The 15,107-nt window shown below is 47.7% G+C and overlaps 2 protein-coding genes across 2 annotated transcripts in view; one reads left to right on the forward strand and one right to left on the reverse strand.

Annotated features, from left to right (window-relative positions):
• Positions 1-946: 946 nt before the first annotated feature.
• The window catches only part of LOC142561201 (peptidase M20 domain-containing protein 2-like), a 28,990-nt gene continuing 14,829 nt past the window's right edge, over positions 947-15,107 (forward strand). Inside the window, exons 1-4 of the mRNA XM_075673430.1 lie at positions 947-1,402; positions 1,563-1,711; positions 2,267-2,416; positions 12,980-13,121. Coding sequence (XP_075529545.1) covers positions 1,195-1,402; positions 1,563-1,711; positions 2,267-2,416; positions 12,980-13,121 — 649 coding nt within the window. The 5' untranslated portion in view covers positions 947-1,194. The remainder of the gene's footprint in view (positions 1,403-1,562; positions 1,712-2,266; positions 2,417-12,979; positions 13,122-15,107) is intronic.
• Positions 4,252-12,141, reverse strand: LOC142574716 (uncharacterized). The gene is made up of 5 exons (XM_075683745.1): positions 12,095-12,141; positions 10,104-11,787; positions 9,068-9,997; positions 8,054-8,236; positions 4,252-4,263 (listed from the first exon to the last, which is right to left on the reverse strand). Exons 1-5 carry the CDS (start codon positions 12,139-12,141, stop codon positions 4,252-4,254), a joined length of 2,856 nt encoding a protein of 951 aa, XP_075539860.1.

Genomic DNA, 15,107 nt, shown 5'->3' on the forward strand with positions numbered 1-15,107 from the left:
AGCTATCACGTATGTCACGAACGTCGTGTCCAAAGCCGCGCCCCGTTTACGCCCCGCAAGGTGACGCCATAGCGTTTCTCACTGTGTCTGCGAGGCTCGTGTTGGCTGGTGTTGTAAGAGGCTTCGTCTAAAATTTGGATATGACTACGCAAATAGCGCGTTCTCAAAGTAAAATCTTCATAAAATGTTTTCATTCACGCATATTACATCTTTACTCACCCGCGATGCATGACCAAGCGAAGAAAAGCAAGAACAGACGACCAACTGTTTCAAAGCGAGCGCGAACCTTGTCATCTGTCCTCCAACTTTAGCGGCCCACTGATACTTTTTATGTAACATGTAGTACACGCATTAACAAGTTCTCATAGTTAAACAAAACATGTTTTCGCGTAATAATAAAGTTAAAACAGCTTTTCACGTGCTGTTCTAGTAGAAAATGAATCATTATGACAGACGGAACGGTATTTGCCAAGCGCGTCTTCAAGGTGTCCTGTCTCTACGAGAACGATGCCAATCGGAATCCACAATATACCGGCATTCCCATGCATACCACAGCGCAGCAGCGCCAGATTTCTCTCTAGGTAATGTAGTGAGAAACTCTATGGGTGACGCCATGTAGAAAATGCGGATTTTAAAGGCTATGCGTTTGCTGGTTAAATGAGGCGGAAGCAGTAAGTCGGAAATACGCAATAGACGTCGGTTTTAGGACGCCAACGAACTGGGTATTTTCGCTTCATCGAAAGACTGGTGGGACAGGTCTATGCTGTTCTTAGCGTGTTATATGGTGTTATGGCGTGTTCATCAGCTGACTGACTGCGTTCGAAGCGAGTCGTGGGCTACTGTCACACTGTGGTCACTGTCACTGGATGCTTAACTAATAAACGTTTTTCTCTTTTTCCATGTTCGTTTTGTTGTAAAATTCCATGTTGAGCGAACCAGCCAGAAGTGGAAGGGTCACGTCATTTGCAACAATTCTATTTCCAGTTGCAGGTTGTTCGCTTATCTATCCACGCACAAAACCGCGCAGACGACGGACAGCGGCACAGCAGGCACAGCTTGGCACAGGGTCCAAAGTGTGAAGGCCAGTGTCGCCTTGGGTCGTCGACATCACGGATCGACTGTGCATACCTGAATGAGAGGTGGTCATATTGTGCCGTGTGCAAAGTGCCTATATAAATTTTCGAAAAAACAAACATGTCGGCTGTCATAGTTAGCACCATTGATAAGTACCGCGAGAAACTAAACTTTGTAAGCCAAACAATTTGGAAAAATCCAGAGTTATATTACCGTGAAGTGAAAGCCCACGATTATCTCTCGCAAGCACTTGAAGACGAAGGCTTCCAGATCCAGCGAAAATATCACTTGGACACTGCCTTTAGAGCTGAATATTCAGTGGGGTCAGGTCTGTATAATTATCTGTATTTCATATGTTGTTTAGTGGCTTTATTCTTTAAATTGTTTCTGTAGTGCGTCGCTACCCCTGGAGGCGAAGCACTGCTGCTCTTACATACGTCCAAGCATAACCCTGTTTTGCCGTGTATGTATGTGTGTGTGCAATACAGGTGGTCCCGTGATTTGCATCATATGCGAATACGATGCGCTGCCTGTAGTTGGACATGCCTGCGGGCACAACTTAATAGCTGAAGCAGGGTTTGCCGCTGGAGTGGCCGTGAAGGAAGCGTTGCGGGCCGATCCGAAGCTGAAGGGCAAGGTACCACTCGCGCTGCAATGCGCGCCCACCCTTGGGTCGCCCTTTTATCCTCTTGCTTTTCATGTGCATTACTAGTTCTCTGCTCTGTGCTGGACGACGTCGAGCCTATCTGTTGCGGTGCGCTTTGCTAGCTGCTTGCCTGAGATCTTGGGGAAATGACCTGCTGCATTTTTGGCGCGTGAATTGATCACGATAGCGAACCTGTAACGACCGTTGGTGACGGGTCGCCTTTCACACTGCATATCTGCTCACCTTTTGTAATCTTCTGATCGTGTACATATCTAGAAGGCATCCACGTCACTGCTGATTTTTTGCATTTAAAACTCTATATGTAACTCACACGATATCGTTATATGGTCGTCAGATAATAGCATAGTGGCACTATATCCTTACAGAATTAACAGTTGTCACTGCTAATACTTTTCACTATTAAAGCATGTAGTTGCTTGGTGCCTGCTGTGTTTTAGTTGTTTGTGCTGTTTCTTCTGCTTCGATCCTTATAGAATATGTGAATTGCTTGAAACAAACTTTAACCTTCTATTTCCAACTCTTCAGATTGTTGTCCTTGGAACACCAGCAGAGGAAAGTGGTGGTGGAAAAATTGACCTGATTAATGCAGGTGCATTCGCGGACATAGATGTGGCCATGATGGTTCATCCCAGCAGAAGCAATGAACTGGTTCCACTATTTATTGGTGTTGGCCATGTAAGTTCCTTATAACTGCACATAAGTATAAACACTTTGGGACTGCTATGTATTGATGAGTGAAAGCAAGCTTTTTTACAGAAACTGCTAAGTTGTGAGCCATATTTACCTCTATAAGAATGGAGTTGCATATTTTTGCACTGTTAAATTATGTCAAACGATTTTCATATTATTGAGTAGGCAGTAAATTGAAGTTTATATTACTTGCAGTCAAGTCAATGTGACTAAGAGGTAAACAGGTAATAATTTAGTTCTCATTTCCGACATAAAACCAGACGGTAAAGTTCGCAGCTGACTTAGCAGTTAGAAACTCTGTTCACGATTGCTAGAAAACGTCATGTGTGCAATGCTATATTTTGTAGACGAACTACTTGGTCAAGATATGTTTTATGCGTTGAGTTCTGTGATTGACAGCCATAACTAAAATGACGGAAATAATTAGTCTAAGATAAGACCTAAATATTTAATGGGGTCAAGCAATTCAAGCACACAGTTATCAAGGTGAAGACTTAAAGTGACATAGTTAATTTACTTATGTGCCAAGTGAAACAGCATAAATGAGAAGAAAGGGGGTCAACCGAACGGCCCGATTTTTATTAGTCATATCATAAAAAGCCAACAAACACTGACACCAAGGACAACATAGGGCAAATTACTTGTGCCTAATACATGAAATAAAGAAACGATAAATTAATGGAAGTGAAAATGGATGAAAAAACAACTTGCTGCAGGTGGGGAATGATCCCACAACCTTTGCATTTCACGTGCGATGCTCTACCAATTGAGCTGCCGCAGCACCATTTCCCCATCCTCTTTCTTGGGTATTTGTTTCCTAGTTGAACCCTGGGAGTGTTAGCCAGCGCCATCACTCGCAGACCTTGGCGGCGGATGTGGAACATCCTTTCAGCAGCAGGCGTCACAGGAACATGATCTTTTTGGGTGAAGGCAATCCGTCAATAAATCCACACATGCTACCCGAAGGCATCAATGTTGCCAGATTCGAGACCCTCATATCTAATAAGGAAGAAGAAAAGGGGTTAACCGAATGGACACTTTCATTCTTTGTCGTTTCTTTATTAGGTCCTTTGTTACTTGGGAGAGCTTGCCTACTGGTTGCCTTGGTGCCTTGCCTCCCACTTCATTTGCTGCCTCTGAAGCCAGCCTAGTTACAGCCTCATTCATTACCTCTATGTCATCTTCATCTTCATATATGTGTGCAACCAAGTGATTGCCTTGTGCTGTGTATTTGGCCACAAAGGTATAAAAGGCAACGTAGCTGCTGAGGAAAACGCTTTGTCAGTGAGTTTTAGCAACACAGATGCAAATATCCCCATCCCTTCCACACATCTAAATTCTTTTGCTACCCGCCGTGGTTGCTCAGTGGCTATGGTGTCGGGCTGCTGAGCACGAGGTCGCGGGATCGAATCCCGGCCACGGCGGCCGCATTTCGATGGGGGCGAAATGCGAAAACACCCGTGTACTTAGATTTAGGTGCACGTTAAAGAACCCCAGGTGGTCAAAATTTCCGGAGTTCTCCACTACGGCGTGCCTCATAATCAGAAAGTGGTTTTGGCACGTTAAACTCCATAATTTAATTTTAAGTCTTTTCTATGCTGTAAACTAAGAAATCATTGGCGAGGAGAGTGGGATACCCAAGCATTGAATAAGCTACACATGATAAAAACCAAAGTATCAGGCAGAAAACAGCATGGTACGAGGATGTACTTATTTTCCGATTAAGAATAGGACACACGGTACTCATTCTTAACTGGGGGGGGGGGGGGATCTTATGACTTGTAGTAAGTGCGGCAGTATTCTCACAGTCCTCCATGTTCTTATTCAATGCCCTGCAACATAAGCAGAAAGGGAAAAGTATTTCCCTTCTGGATATAGCGAAAATATATCTCTTCACCCAGCATTTTTTCTTAGCAATGAACCGCTTTTTAACCTGAAATTAGTCTTACAGTTTTTAGCTGAAACAGACACTTCGAAAATAATTTGGCCAGGTAATTTTTAGCACACGATTAACAGCCCTTGTATACATGGTCTCTCTTGAAGCTCTAGTGTTCGTGGATGTGCGAAGACCTTGATGTTTCTTGTGAGCCTTCTTCCTCCAAGTACCGTGTTAGCTTGTTCCAATGACCGTGTTAGCTTCTTCCTCCAATGACCGTGTTATCGCCTGCACCAGCTGCTTCCTCTCTCTGCCCAAACGCAATTACTCGATTACCGAACATGAGTGTCTTGCACTCATTTGAGCGGTGACCAAGTTCCGACTCGACTTATATGGTCGACCATTTATAGCTACCACCGATCACCATGCCATTTGTTGACTGACTTCACTCAAGGATCCCACTGGTCACCTCTGTCTCTGGGCCCTATGCCTCCATAAATACAGATACACTGTGGTTTACAAGTCATGCTGTTTACATCAGGACACTGACTGGCTCTCTTGTTATCCTGTCGATGCACCAGATGTTTTGGTGAATGCTGCACCAATCGGTGTTCTCTCGCTCTCTGCTTTTAAAGACATTGGCACTGAATAATGGCACGATGAATCATTATGGCAGCTGATCCAGCGCCTGCTTTCTGATCCGTCCGACCCATCCCTTCGCATGCTTGTGCTCCAGAATGATGCCCTGTATTGCTGCAACATGCACCCCAGTGGGCCCGAGCTGCTGTCATTCCGTTTCATCTTCAAAAGACTACTCCAGCAACTGTATGATGTTCCCACCGCTGGGCATCTTGGCGTCTCACGGATGTATGACCGCATTTAGCGACGTTTTTTCTGGCCCAGTCTCAACCGCTGTGTCCACGGCGTGTGATTTGTATCAACGCTAGAAAAAACCAGCTATGCCTCTAGCTGGTCTGCTGCAGCCACTGGGCGTGCCTACCGCCCTTTTTTTTTTGCATTGCCGTTGATCTCCTCAGACCATTTCCAATATTGAATGTCAGAAATAAGTGGATTGCTGTCACTATGGGCTGTATAACCTGCTATGCCATTACAAGAGCCCTCAGCTGCGCTACAGACATAGACTAATTGCTTCAAGACATCTTACCCCACGGCGCACTTCGTCAACTTCTCACTGATTGCAGATGATACTTCCTTGCCAAAGTCATTGACAACTTACTTTGATCATGTGCAACTAAATACAAGCTTGCTACAGCCTACCACCCTCTAACAGGCTGACCGAACGTCTGAACCGGACAATAACTGACATGCTGACCATGTATGTTCCTCCAATCATCATGACTGGGACACTACTCTATAATTTCTCACGTTTGCTTATAATTCCTCGCACCATGACACAAACTTCGCTTTCCGCCACACTTGACTCACCAACAGAGTAAGCTCGTGATGCCATAGCCACAGTGGTCCAAGTACGCCAGATTGCCCATCTTTGTCTCTCTGCTTCACATACACACCAGCCAGAAGTTTCGTTGTGACCAACTCTATCACGATGTGTACTACGAACCAGGTGCCCTTCTAGTTTGGTCTCCATCTCAGCGTGTTTTAGTCTTTCAGAAAAGCTCCTATCGTAATACTCCTGCTCTCACTGCATCCTACCCGCCGTGGTTGCCCAGTGGCTATGGTGTTGGACTGCTGAGCACGAGGTCGCGGGATCGAATCTCGGTCACGGCGACCGCATTTCGATGCTTCCAACTTTTTTTCGTTTGTGTCGCTAAACTGAGAAAAATAATTCGCTTAATTTTGCTCCAAGGTCAGTAAAATTTTTGCTAGAACTGTCAAGTGAATATAGGTGTTTTCAAAACACTGAAATATATTGTAACATGGTGTAATGCAGAGAGAGAGAGAGAGAGAACAACTTTAGTGAAAATGCCTGCAGAGTCGGTTAGGCTCCCTCCACGCAGGGAGGACAAGCTTTTACCGCGACGCGGCCACTACGTCAGTCTCGTGCATTGTGCTCCTCGAGGTCTTGGTTCCTCGCTACTTCCGCGGATCCGAGAGGGCCGCAGCCCCCTTCCTGGGGGTGCTGCCCCCTTTCTCGGTTTCGCGAGGTCGCTGCCTCTCTAGAGCTGCCGAGACCTGCTGGACGGCCTTGAGTTGTGTATCTTGGTCATAGCTCCTCGTTGCAGCCTCTAGCTGCGGTGGGATCGTCGTCTTCTCGCTGGCTTCTCCTGGATTTATACTACAGTCCCAAAAGATGTGAGCCGCGGTGGCTCTCTCCTTAGCGCTCAGTCTACACACGTCACTCGCGTACACGCTCGGACACACGTGCTTAGCTAGCGCCGGGGTGAGCAGGGACCCCGTCTGTAATTGCCTGTATAACACTGCCTCCTTCCGGGTAAGCCCCGGGTGAGGTGGCGGCATAGTCTGTCTGTTAAGTCTGTACCACTTCACTATTTCGTTGAAGGTGGTCATCTTGTCCTTGGCACTGCACCGCGACCAACACTCCGAGTCGGCCGTGCTTCCAGCTGCGCGGTTGGTTAGTCCTCGTGCGGCCGAGTTGGCCGTCTCGTTGTGGTTCACGTTCCCGCATTCCGACACGTCACTGCCCATGTGGGCCGGAAACCACTTGATTACCACAGCGCTTTTGCGTCCGATGTCTTCGGCCTTGCGCAGTATGCGCGCAGCCTCACTACATACCCTACCCTTGGCGTAGTTCTTCACTGCCGTTCTAGAGTCACACAACACTGTAGTGCATCCGGGGTCGGAGACGGCCAAGGCGATGGCCACCTCCTCCGCCCGGTGCGCCTCTCGAGTCCGGATGCTCGCCGCGGTCTTTGTTGCACCCGTCGATGCCCCGACAGCCACCACCGCGTATGCGTCGCTGCTCCTTCGATACTCCGCTGCGTCCACGTAGATGGCGCCTTCTTCTCTGGCGTGGAGGTCCACGAGAGCCCTGGCCCTCGCCAACCTGCGCTCCTTGTTGTGCTCGGGGTTCACGTTCCTCGGGATCGGGCAGACCCTGAGCTTTCTGTTGATGCTATCCAGTATAGGTACGTCTTTCTGCTGCTCGCCTTCCCTCGGCTCGAGGCCAAGGTCCTGCAGTATCTTTCTTCCGGTTCTCGTTTCAGAGAGACGCTCGAGTTGCGCCGTTCTCTGTGCTTCGGCTATCTCGTCCAGCGTGTTGTGGACTCCCAGCGCCATGAATTTTTCGGTGCTCGTGCTCCCGAGGAGGCAGAGTGCCGCCTTATACACCTTGCGTATGGTGGCGTCTATCTTGTTACGTTCGCTCGGCCTCCAGTTGTGGAAGGCGGCCACGTACGTTATGTGGCTAACTGCGAAGGATTGAACGAGCCTAGTCAGGCTCTCCTCCTTCATCCCCGCTCTTCTGTTGACACCCTCTTTATGAGTCTCATTGCCGCGGCCGCTTTGCCCGCGAGCTTGTTGACAATTTCACCGTTGACTCGGTTTCGCTGGATGAGCAGCCCGAGCACTCGAATCTTCTCGACCTCCGGTATTACTTGTCCTCCCGCTGTCTTGACCGTGATCTTGGGCCGCTCGTACTTGACTTCCATATTCTTTCTTTTCCTGCCCGCTCCTGTCGGTGGAATCACCAGCAGTTCTGACTTGGCCGGAGAGCAAACGAGTCTAGACCCGCCCAGCTGCTCCTCGATGGCGTTGACCGCTTCTTGCAGCGTTGTCTCGATATGCCCGTCACTTCCTCCCATTACCCATAGCGTAACGTCGGCGGCGTAGATGGTGTGCCAGACTCCCGCTACTTTTTCTAGCCGGTTGGCCACCCCAATCATCACGAGATTGAAGAGAAGCGGGGAGATCACCGAGCCCTGCGAAGTTCCGATGCTGCCCAGCTTCTTCTCTTCGAGCTGCAGGTCTCCCGCGCAGATTTCGGTGGTCTGTTCCGTCAGAAAGTCTTTGATGTACTGGTATGTCCTTCTGCGCATGTTTAGTCTGGATACTTGGGCCAGGATAGCCGAGTGCCTCACGTTATCGAAGGCGCTCTGCAAGTCCAGCCCGAGTATGGCTCTGTTGTCTTTGGTGCCCGTCGTATCGTCGATGATCTCGTTCTTCAGTAAGCTCATGGCGTCTTGCGTCCCGAGCTTCTTCCGAAACCCTATGATGCAATTTGGGTAAAGCTCCGATTCTTCCAGGTAACGCTGCCACCTGTTCATGAGAACGTGCTCGAGGACCTTTCCCACGCACGAAGTGAGCGAGATCGGCCTGAGGTTCTCTATGTTGGGCGGCTTGCCAGGCTTGGGGATGAGGATCGTCTTGGCTGCTTTCCATTGCTTGGGCAGCCTTCCTTCTTGCCAGCACTTGTTGTAGAAGTTCGTGAGCGTTTCGATGGCCGCTTCGTTGAGGTTCTTGAGCGCTCTGTTGGTCACTCGATCGGGACCCGCGGCGGACCTGCCATTGAGATCCTGCAGGGCAGCTCTGACTTCCCATGTCTGGATGTCTCAATCTAGCGTCTCGTTCTCGTTGCCTTGGTAATCCGGGTGTCTTTCCGTCGGGGTGGTCGGTAGGTACTTGGCGTCCAAGCGCTCCTTGACTTCGTCCTCCCCGTGTTCACAGATTGCCTTGTGTAGGATTCTGGCCAAGATGTTGTGTTGGTGGCCCTTGGTCTTGGTTTCGTCGAGGAGGTGCCGCAGCATGTTCCACGTCTTGCCCTTGTGCATCTGTCCGTCGGCTTCGTTGCAGGCCTCGTTCCACTGTTGGGTGCATAGCACCCTGCAGTGGACCTCGATCTGCCTGTTGAGCTCGGTGATCTTGTTCCTTAGGCTTCGGTTGGTTCGTCGCTTCTGCCACCTCGCCTTTATGGACTGCTTGGCTTCTATCAGGTGGGCCAGCCGACTGTCCATCTTGTCTATCCGTTCGTCTGTCTCCAGCTCTTTGGTGGCTCCTTCCATCGTCTCAACGACGTTGGCCGCCCATTGCTCGATGTCCGTAATGTCCAGTTGCACCGCGGGTAGCGCCTTTCGAAAGGCGTCCCAGTCCGTAATGCGATGCTTCCTTATGCCGCTGTTGCCTTGGCCTTCGAGTGGTACAACGACCTCCACGATGTAGTGATCGCTTCCCAGCTCTTGGCCCGTGTTTCTCCATTTTGCTTCTCTCGATCCTCCATCGGTTTTGACGAAGGTAAGGTCCAGAGTGGTGTCTCTCGTAACTGATGTGCCGATCCTGGTGGGAAAGGCCGGATCCGTGATTAGGTTCAGTCCCACGTCGGTGGCGTCTTGCATGAGCTCTCTGCCCTTGACCGTCGTTCTGTGGTAGCCCCAGTCTTGGCTCAGAGCGTTAAAGTCTCCGCACACTACGAGCGTATTGCTTCCTGTGACTGAACTCGCTTTGTGGAAGAGTGCTTTGAATTTCTGTTGTCCGTGGGACGGATTGCTGTAGACGTTCACCAGGAAAGTGCTCTCCTTCCTCCTCTTGCCCGTGATTACTTCCACTGTGCAGTGTTCGATGGCGCTTCTGCCGATCATTTCGTGTTCCATGAAGGTGATCCCTTTCCTAACGAAGGTGTAGACCCCTCTGCCCTTGCCCTTGGACGTGTCCCTTTTGCTCGGCGGGCTGTCGTGCGACTGGTAGCCAGGTAGTCTCGGTGTCTCTTTGCTGTGTGTTTCTTGAATCATTATGACGTCTGGTTTCCTCGTTAGTTGCTGCAAGTGTTGCTGCAGCACCGCTCTCTTGCCGGTAAAGCCGTTGCAGTTCCAGTGCCAGACCAAGAGGTCTCTCACTGGCGGTGTGGATTGGATGCTGTTGTACGTGCTGTCCCGTCCATGATTGCTGCAGTTTGGCGATGATCTGTGCTTCCATACCTTGTATTAGTGCCTGTATCTGCGTCTGCAGCTGTGCTTGCATCTGCGCCATCATGTTCTGAATCGTGCTCTGTATGTTCGTTGTCATCTGCTGAACTGTTTGCGCGAGCATAGTGAGGCGTTCGTTGGTTACCTTGCTGGTCGCCTCAAGACGGTCGAGTCTGTCGTCCTGTTTTTCGATTCTCTCCATTATCTTTCGTTCCTTGGCGCCCTCTATGGCTCTCCTCTTGGGAGCCGGTCCCACCTCTTTCGTGGCTCTCGGGTCCACCTCGACCTCTGGTTCGTCCTCGGTTATCTCTTCTTGTTTCTTCTCTTGTGCGGGCTTTGGCAGCAGCTGCTGCTGTTGCTGCAACGTAATTATTGTCGTTAGCTTCTCGTTGATTTCCTTGATGGTTGCGTCCTGTTCGGCGATTCTCCGCTTTAGCATCTCGTTCTCGTCTCTCAGGGCTTTTACCACCCCGTTCTCTTCTTGGATCTTAGCGGCGTTTTGCGCTGGTGGTTGTCTGTTCTCTGCCATGTTTGCCTTGACTGCGTCGGCCCAGGCGACTCTCTCCCTCGACTGCGACGGTCTGTGGCGGCTGGCGCTCCTGCTTCCCTTGCTGCTGTCCCCCTTGCGGCTGCTGTCGCGCTGCCTCGATTCCCCGCGGGGTCTCTCGGCAGACGGCGCTCGCAGCGGCGGAAAGCTTTCCGGATCCGGTTGTTGCTGCATGGCTTCCATCTTGCGTTCCCATTGCCGTTTTTTGACCACGTACGGCATCTTGTACTTGTTTTTGCATTCCCTCTCGCCCGTTGGATGCTGTCCCCCGCAGAGCTTGCACTTGGGCTTGCATTCGTGTTTGTGATCCTCGCTGGGGCTCACGATTCCGCAGCCGAAGCATACTCTGGTGTTGGGATTCGGGCATACGTCTCTTCTATGGCCGACCTTGCCGCATTGCCTGCACACGTCTAAGTGCTTGCGGTAAAGCCCGCACCTGACTAATATCGAGCCATACTTGATGTAGTTCGGTACTTTCTGTCCTGCAAAGAGTACTATCACTGTGGTTGTATTGCCGATTCTGTGCGCCTCCACCGCTAGGGGGTTGCACGGGTTCGCGATGTTTTCGGCTATCTCCTCCGGGGAGTCGTCTACGGCTATGCCTCGGATGACTCCCTTGACCGTGCCGTCCGGCGCCGTTCGGTACGCGCTGACTTCGTATGTCCTGCCTCCTATGTTAAGGGCTTTGACCTTAGAGTATAGCATGGCACGCCTCTCGTCCGGGGTGCTGACCACGATGATGTTTTGCTGCGCGTTCGTGCAGATGGTGTCTGCTTTGCCTTCTTCCTTCGTTACTCGAGCCGCCGTCATGACAGCCGACATAATTATTGAAACCTCAGTTCTCGCTACGTTGAGACCTCCACATGGCCTCATGACTATCTTGGTGTCTTCTTTCAGCATGTCTGTCGGCATCCTCGCCGCTTTCTTTACCGAGGCTGCAACTCTCTTAGCAAAGCTGGCCCTAGTCTTGGGTCTAGACTGGCGAGTAATGGCGGCGGACTCACCGTTTTGCTTGCCGCCCATGATCTGCTTGATGCGCTTGCCGGAGGCCGACCAGCCTTCGTCTATACTGAAACGTTTCGTTTCACCTAGTACCCTTGCAGGTGAGGAATAAACAGTGAATTTACCAGCAGGTTGTAGATTACGTTTATTGTACTAATATGTTTAAAGAAACAATGCAACATGAAAGTTTTGAAATCCTGCGTACCTTCAGAATTTAAAATTACTAATCCAGCATGTCAGCTGATTTTCCTAGCACAATGATACACTTGGGCCACATTATGCCTGCAGATTTTCTTGTTTTTGACACTTTAGGAGAGCTAAATTATGCAACAGGATTTTAGTCATTGTTTACACAGGAGCGATAATTACATGGTCGTTATACAGATCAAATACTCCATTACCAGCCCTTGATCCACCCAAAAACTTTGACAATTACAGATTTGTCCATTAGCCATTAAAAATGGAGGTGGTGCATTCAGATTTGTTTGAGCATGCCAGTCCAGCCACTCTTACACGTACGCATTTATACAGTTGATCTGTCCCATTAGTATTCACCTGCTGCATTCTAAACTTCACTATAAAGTTTATTGCAATAAGATGTGGTACTTTATTTACTACTACACTTGCAAATGCACACTAATTGAACAGAGTTAGTGAAACTACAGCACCTGCAGCATTAAGACCCATTCTAGTAGATTTTATGAATAAAAAAAAAAACTATTATGTGAGCAAAATGCGAAGCCTATTTGCTGCGGTACAATTACCACAGCGTATAGCCTCTGTGTCTGCAGACCAGCATTGCTTCATCATGATCACAGAGCCCATGTGCCTTACGGGCAATTTTGGCCACCTTTTTTTAGCTTTTGAATAATAAAGCGAGTTCTGAAAATCATTTTCTAAAACTTTCTTGACTTCGAAGTCATGAAAATATCGCCAATTGTTCTGTCATGATGCTAAAAAAAAATTACCGATCACTAAATTAAAAATCCAAAAGGTCGCTAAGTAGAGCAACAAAATTGCTAAAACAACAAAAGCTGTCAGCTGTGGACTTTGCTGTCAAAACTGTTGCTGTTTACATTGTCATGAACTAACATAATGCAAATCGTGGTAGACTACTAGTACATTCACAAGTAAAGCAACAAAATTCTTATCCTACTGTGATGGTTTACCTGCGATTCTTACTATTATGTTTTCTTCACAGACCCGTGGTAGCATACCATGGAAAGGGTTCATTTACCATCAGGCACTTTTAAGAAAAAGTTAACAAGACTTTTTTTTCTTTGCAGATCAGTGTAACATACCATGGAAAAGCTGCGCACTCATCAGGTGCCCCTTGGGATGGGATTAATGCTGTGGATGCAGCAGTCATGTGTTACAATGGTCTGTCGTATCTTAGACAGCATATCAAGCCCAACTGTCGTGTAGGAGGTATGCATTTGTCTTTTCATTTCATTTGTTTTATCTTACGGGCTCAAAGACATTATAAGGTGGGGGGGCTTGTTCATGGGTTAAAGTCACCTGTTTGAACTAATAAATACAGAAAAGGTGTGCATACTTTGTAGATTTAAGTTTTTTTTTACTCAATAAGTACACTAAAAAATAGCGAATTATTATTTTCTTTGAAGTTTCATATATGAATTCTACAACATTGAGAAATTATTAGTGCTATACATCCATCCAAAACTCCAATAATCGCAATATATATATATATATATATATATATATATATATATATATACACACACACACACACACACACACACATACATGTATGTATGTATTGCATTATGCTTTCCGACTACTATGTCTTGAATTATAATGTTAAAACGTAAAATCATTGAAAATGAGCACATTCCTAGTGTAACGAAGGAGTTAAGGCAGTACAACAGTATCAGACAGTAGAACAGTTTAATTGTTGATTGATGGCAGTGTTCTTGTTAACGGGACTTCTCACTAGGCCCTATTTTGTTTGGTACGGCCAAAAAAAAAGAAATGTGGGAAGAGTGCTAGTATGACTGCAATTATCAAGTTAACCACATTCCTACCAAACGCTAGCAAGTATTCGCTGTACCAATGGGTCTTGGAATATAACAGATATGGCAGGGTGGCAAGTAAGCACCTACTAGACACCAAGCAGATGAGTGCAGATGAAGAGAAGAGCATTTGCCCTTGCTGTTGGCTAAGGAGGCTACACAGAAGTACTGAGAAAGGGTATAGATAATGCCACACCCCACTACCGCATTAATGTGAACACGTCTTATGTTATACAGCACCAGTACATTTGTTGCATCAACAGACTTACTGATTCGGGGAGTATGGATCAAGAGGATGTCAAGCAGATGCCTAGCAGACAATGCAGTGCGGATTTACACACTTTGTGGGGCCTTTCCAATTGGCTAAAAGGAGGAGAAAAAAGGGGAAAACAGGGAGCTTAGCCACTGTATGCACTGCCTGATATTGGCTAAGTCCTGCTGCTTCCACAGTGTTGCATGGAACTTCTTAGATGGAGTAAAGCTGTGGTGCACTGGTTGATGGTATGTTTCACACCTTATCAGCTCTTGTCTGGTGGGATTAGGTGTAAGGCGAAGTGGGAGAATAAAGCAGATTGTATGTTGAGGAACACTCAGAAAGACATGGGAATGGTGCTTTCATGTAAATGCATTTCCAAATCACTGAATTGATAAATCTATCAATTAATCAACAATCAATCAATTAAGCCAACACTGTCTAAGGAGATATCACAAAAGTACATAATCATGCTATAGAGTAAGGCTGTGTATTGTCTTTCTCTGAAAATCTTGAATGCAATCAACATTTTTTGTTAACTGTGAAACATATATTGGTTTAAAGAATGGTGTCAAAATGCTTTCAAGTTTGCATATTAGATTGCACAGCATCTTGCAGCTATGATGTTGTGTAGTATGATTATAGAGTACAACATTGTGGTAATGCATTGGCTAGTAAAGCTCAACTTGCACATTTCTATTGCATATGTGAAGCTGTTTGGGCAACTCTAGTAGTCGTTCCTTCTAGATGGAACTCTAGACATGGATAGGTTTTCTTGATAGAACTTTAGCCGAGCTTTCTGTTCCCTCTGAACAAAATGAGTGAAGGGGGATGTAGGAAACGGGCAATTGGGAATACTTGGTAGGGGCCTTCATTTTCCAATGGACGCTTAAAGGGACACTAAAGGTTACTATTAAGTCAACGTGGACTGTTGAAATACCATCACAGAAACCTCGAAACGCTTGTTTCGTGCCAAGGAGAGACATATTTTAAGAGAAAATGCGTTCTGAAGCGTCCGCGTACCTCTAGCGCAGTTCAAATCGCCCGCCCTCCGATCGAGGAGTACTGACATCATGGTCTCGTAGTGACGTTGCGCCATCGGTGAGTAGAACGGCGTCCGCAGACGGC

The sequence above is a fragment of the Dermacentor variabilis genome, chromosome 1 (genome assembly GCF_050947875.1).
Source record: "Dermacentor variabilis isolate Ectoservices chromosome 1, ASM5094787v1, whole genome shotgun sequence".
NCBI lineage: Eukaryota > Metazoa > Arthropoda > Arachnida > Ixodida > Ixodidae > Dermacentor > Dermacentor variabilis.

Bases quoted from the DNA above. Each gene is read 5' to 3' on its own strand.
- LOC142574716 (XM_075683745.1), bottom strand. From the start codon at position 12,141: ATGGACAAATCTGTAATTGTCAAAGTTTTTGGGTGGATCAAGGGCTG. The intron at 9,998-10,103 runs GTACAACAGCAT...CAACACTTGCAG, and splicing joins AATCATGGACGGGACAGCAC to CAACTAACGAGGAAACCAGA. The intron at 8,237-9,067 runs GTGCTATGCACC...CTGACGGAACAG, and splicing joins AGATCGAGGTCCACTGCAGG to ACCACCGAAATCTGCGCGGG.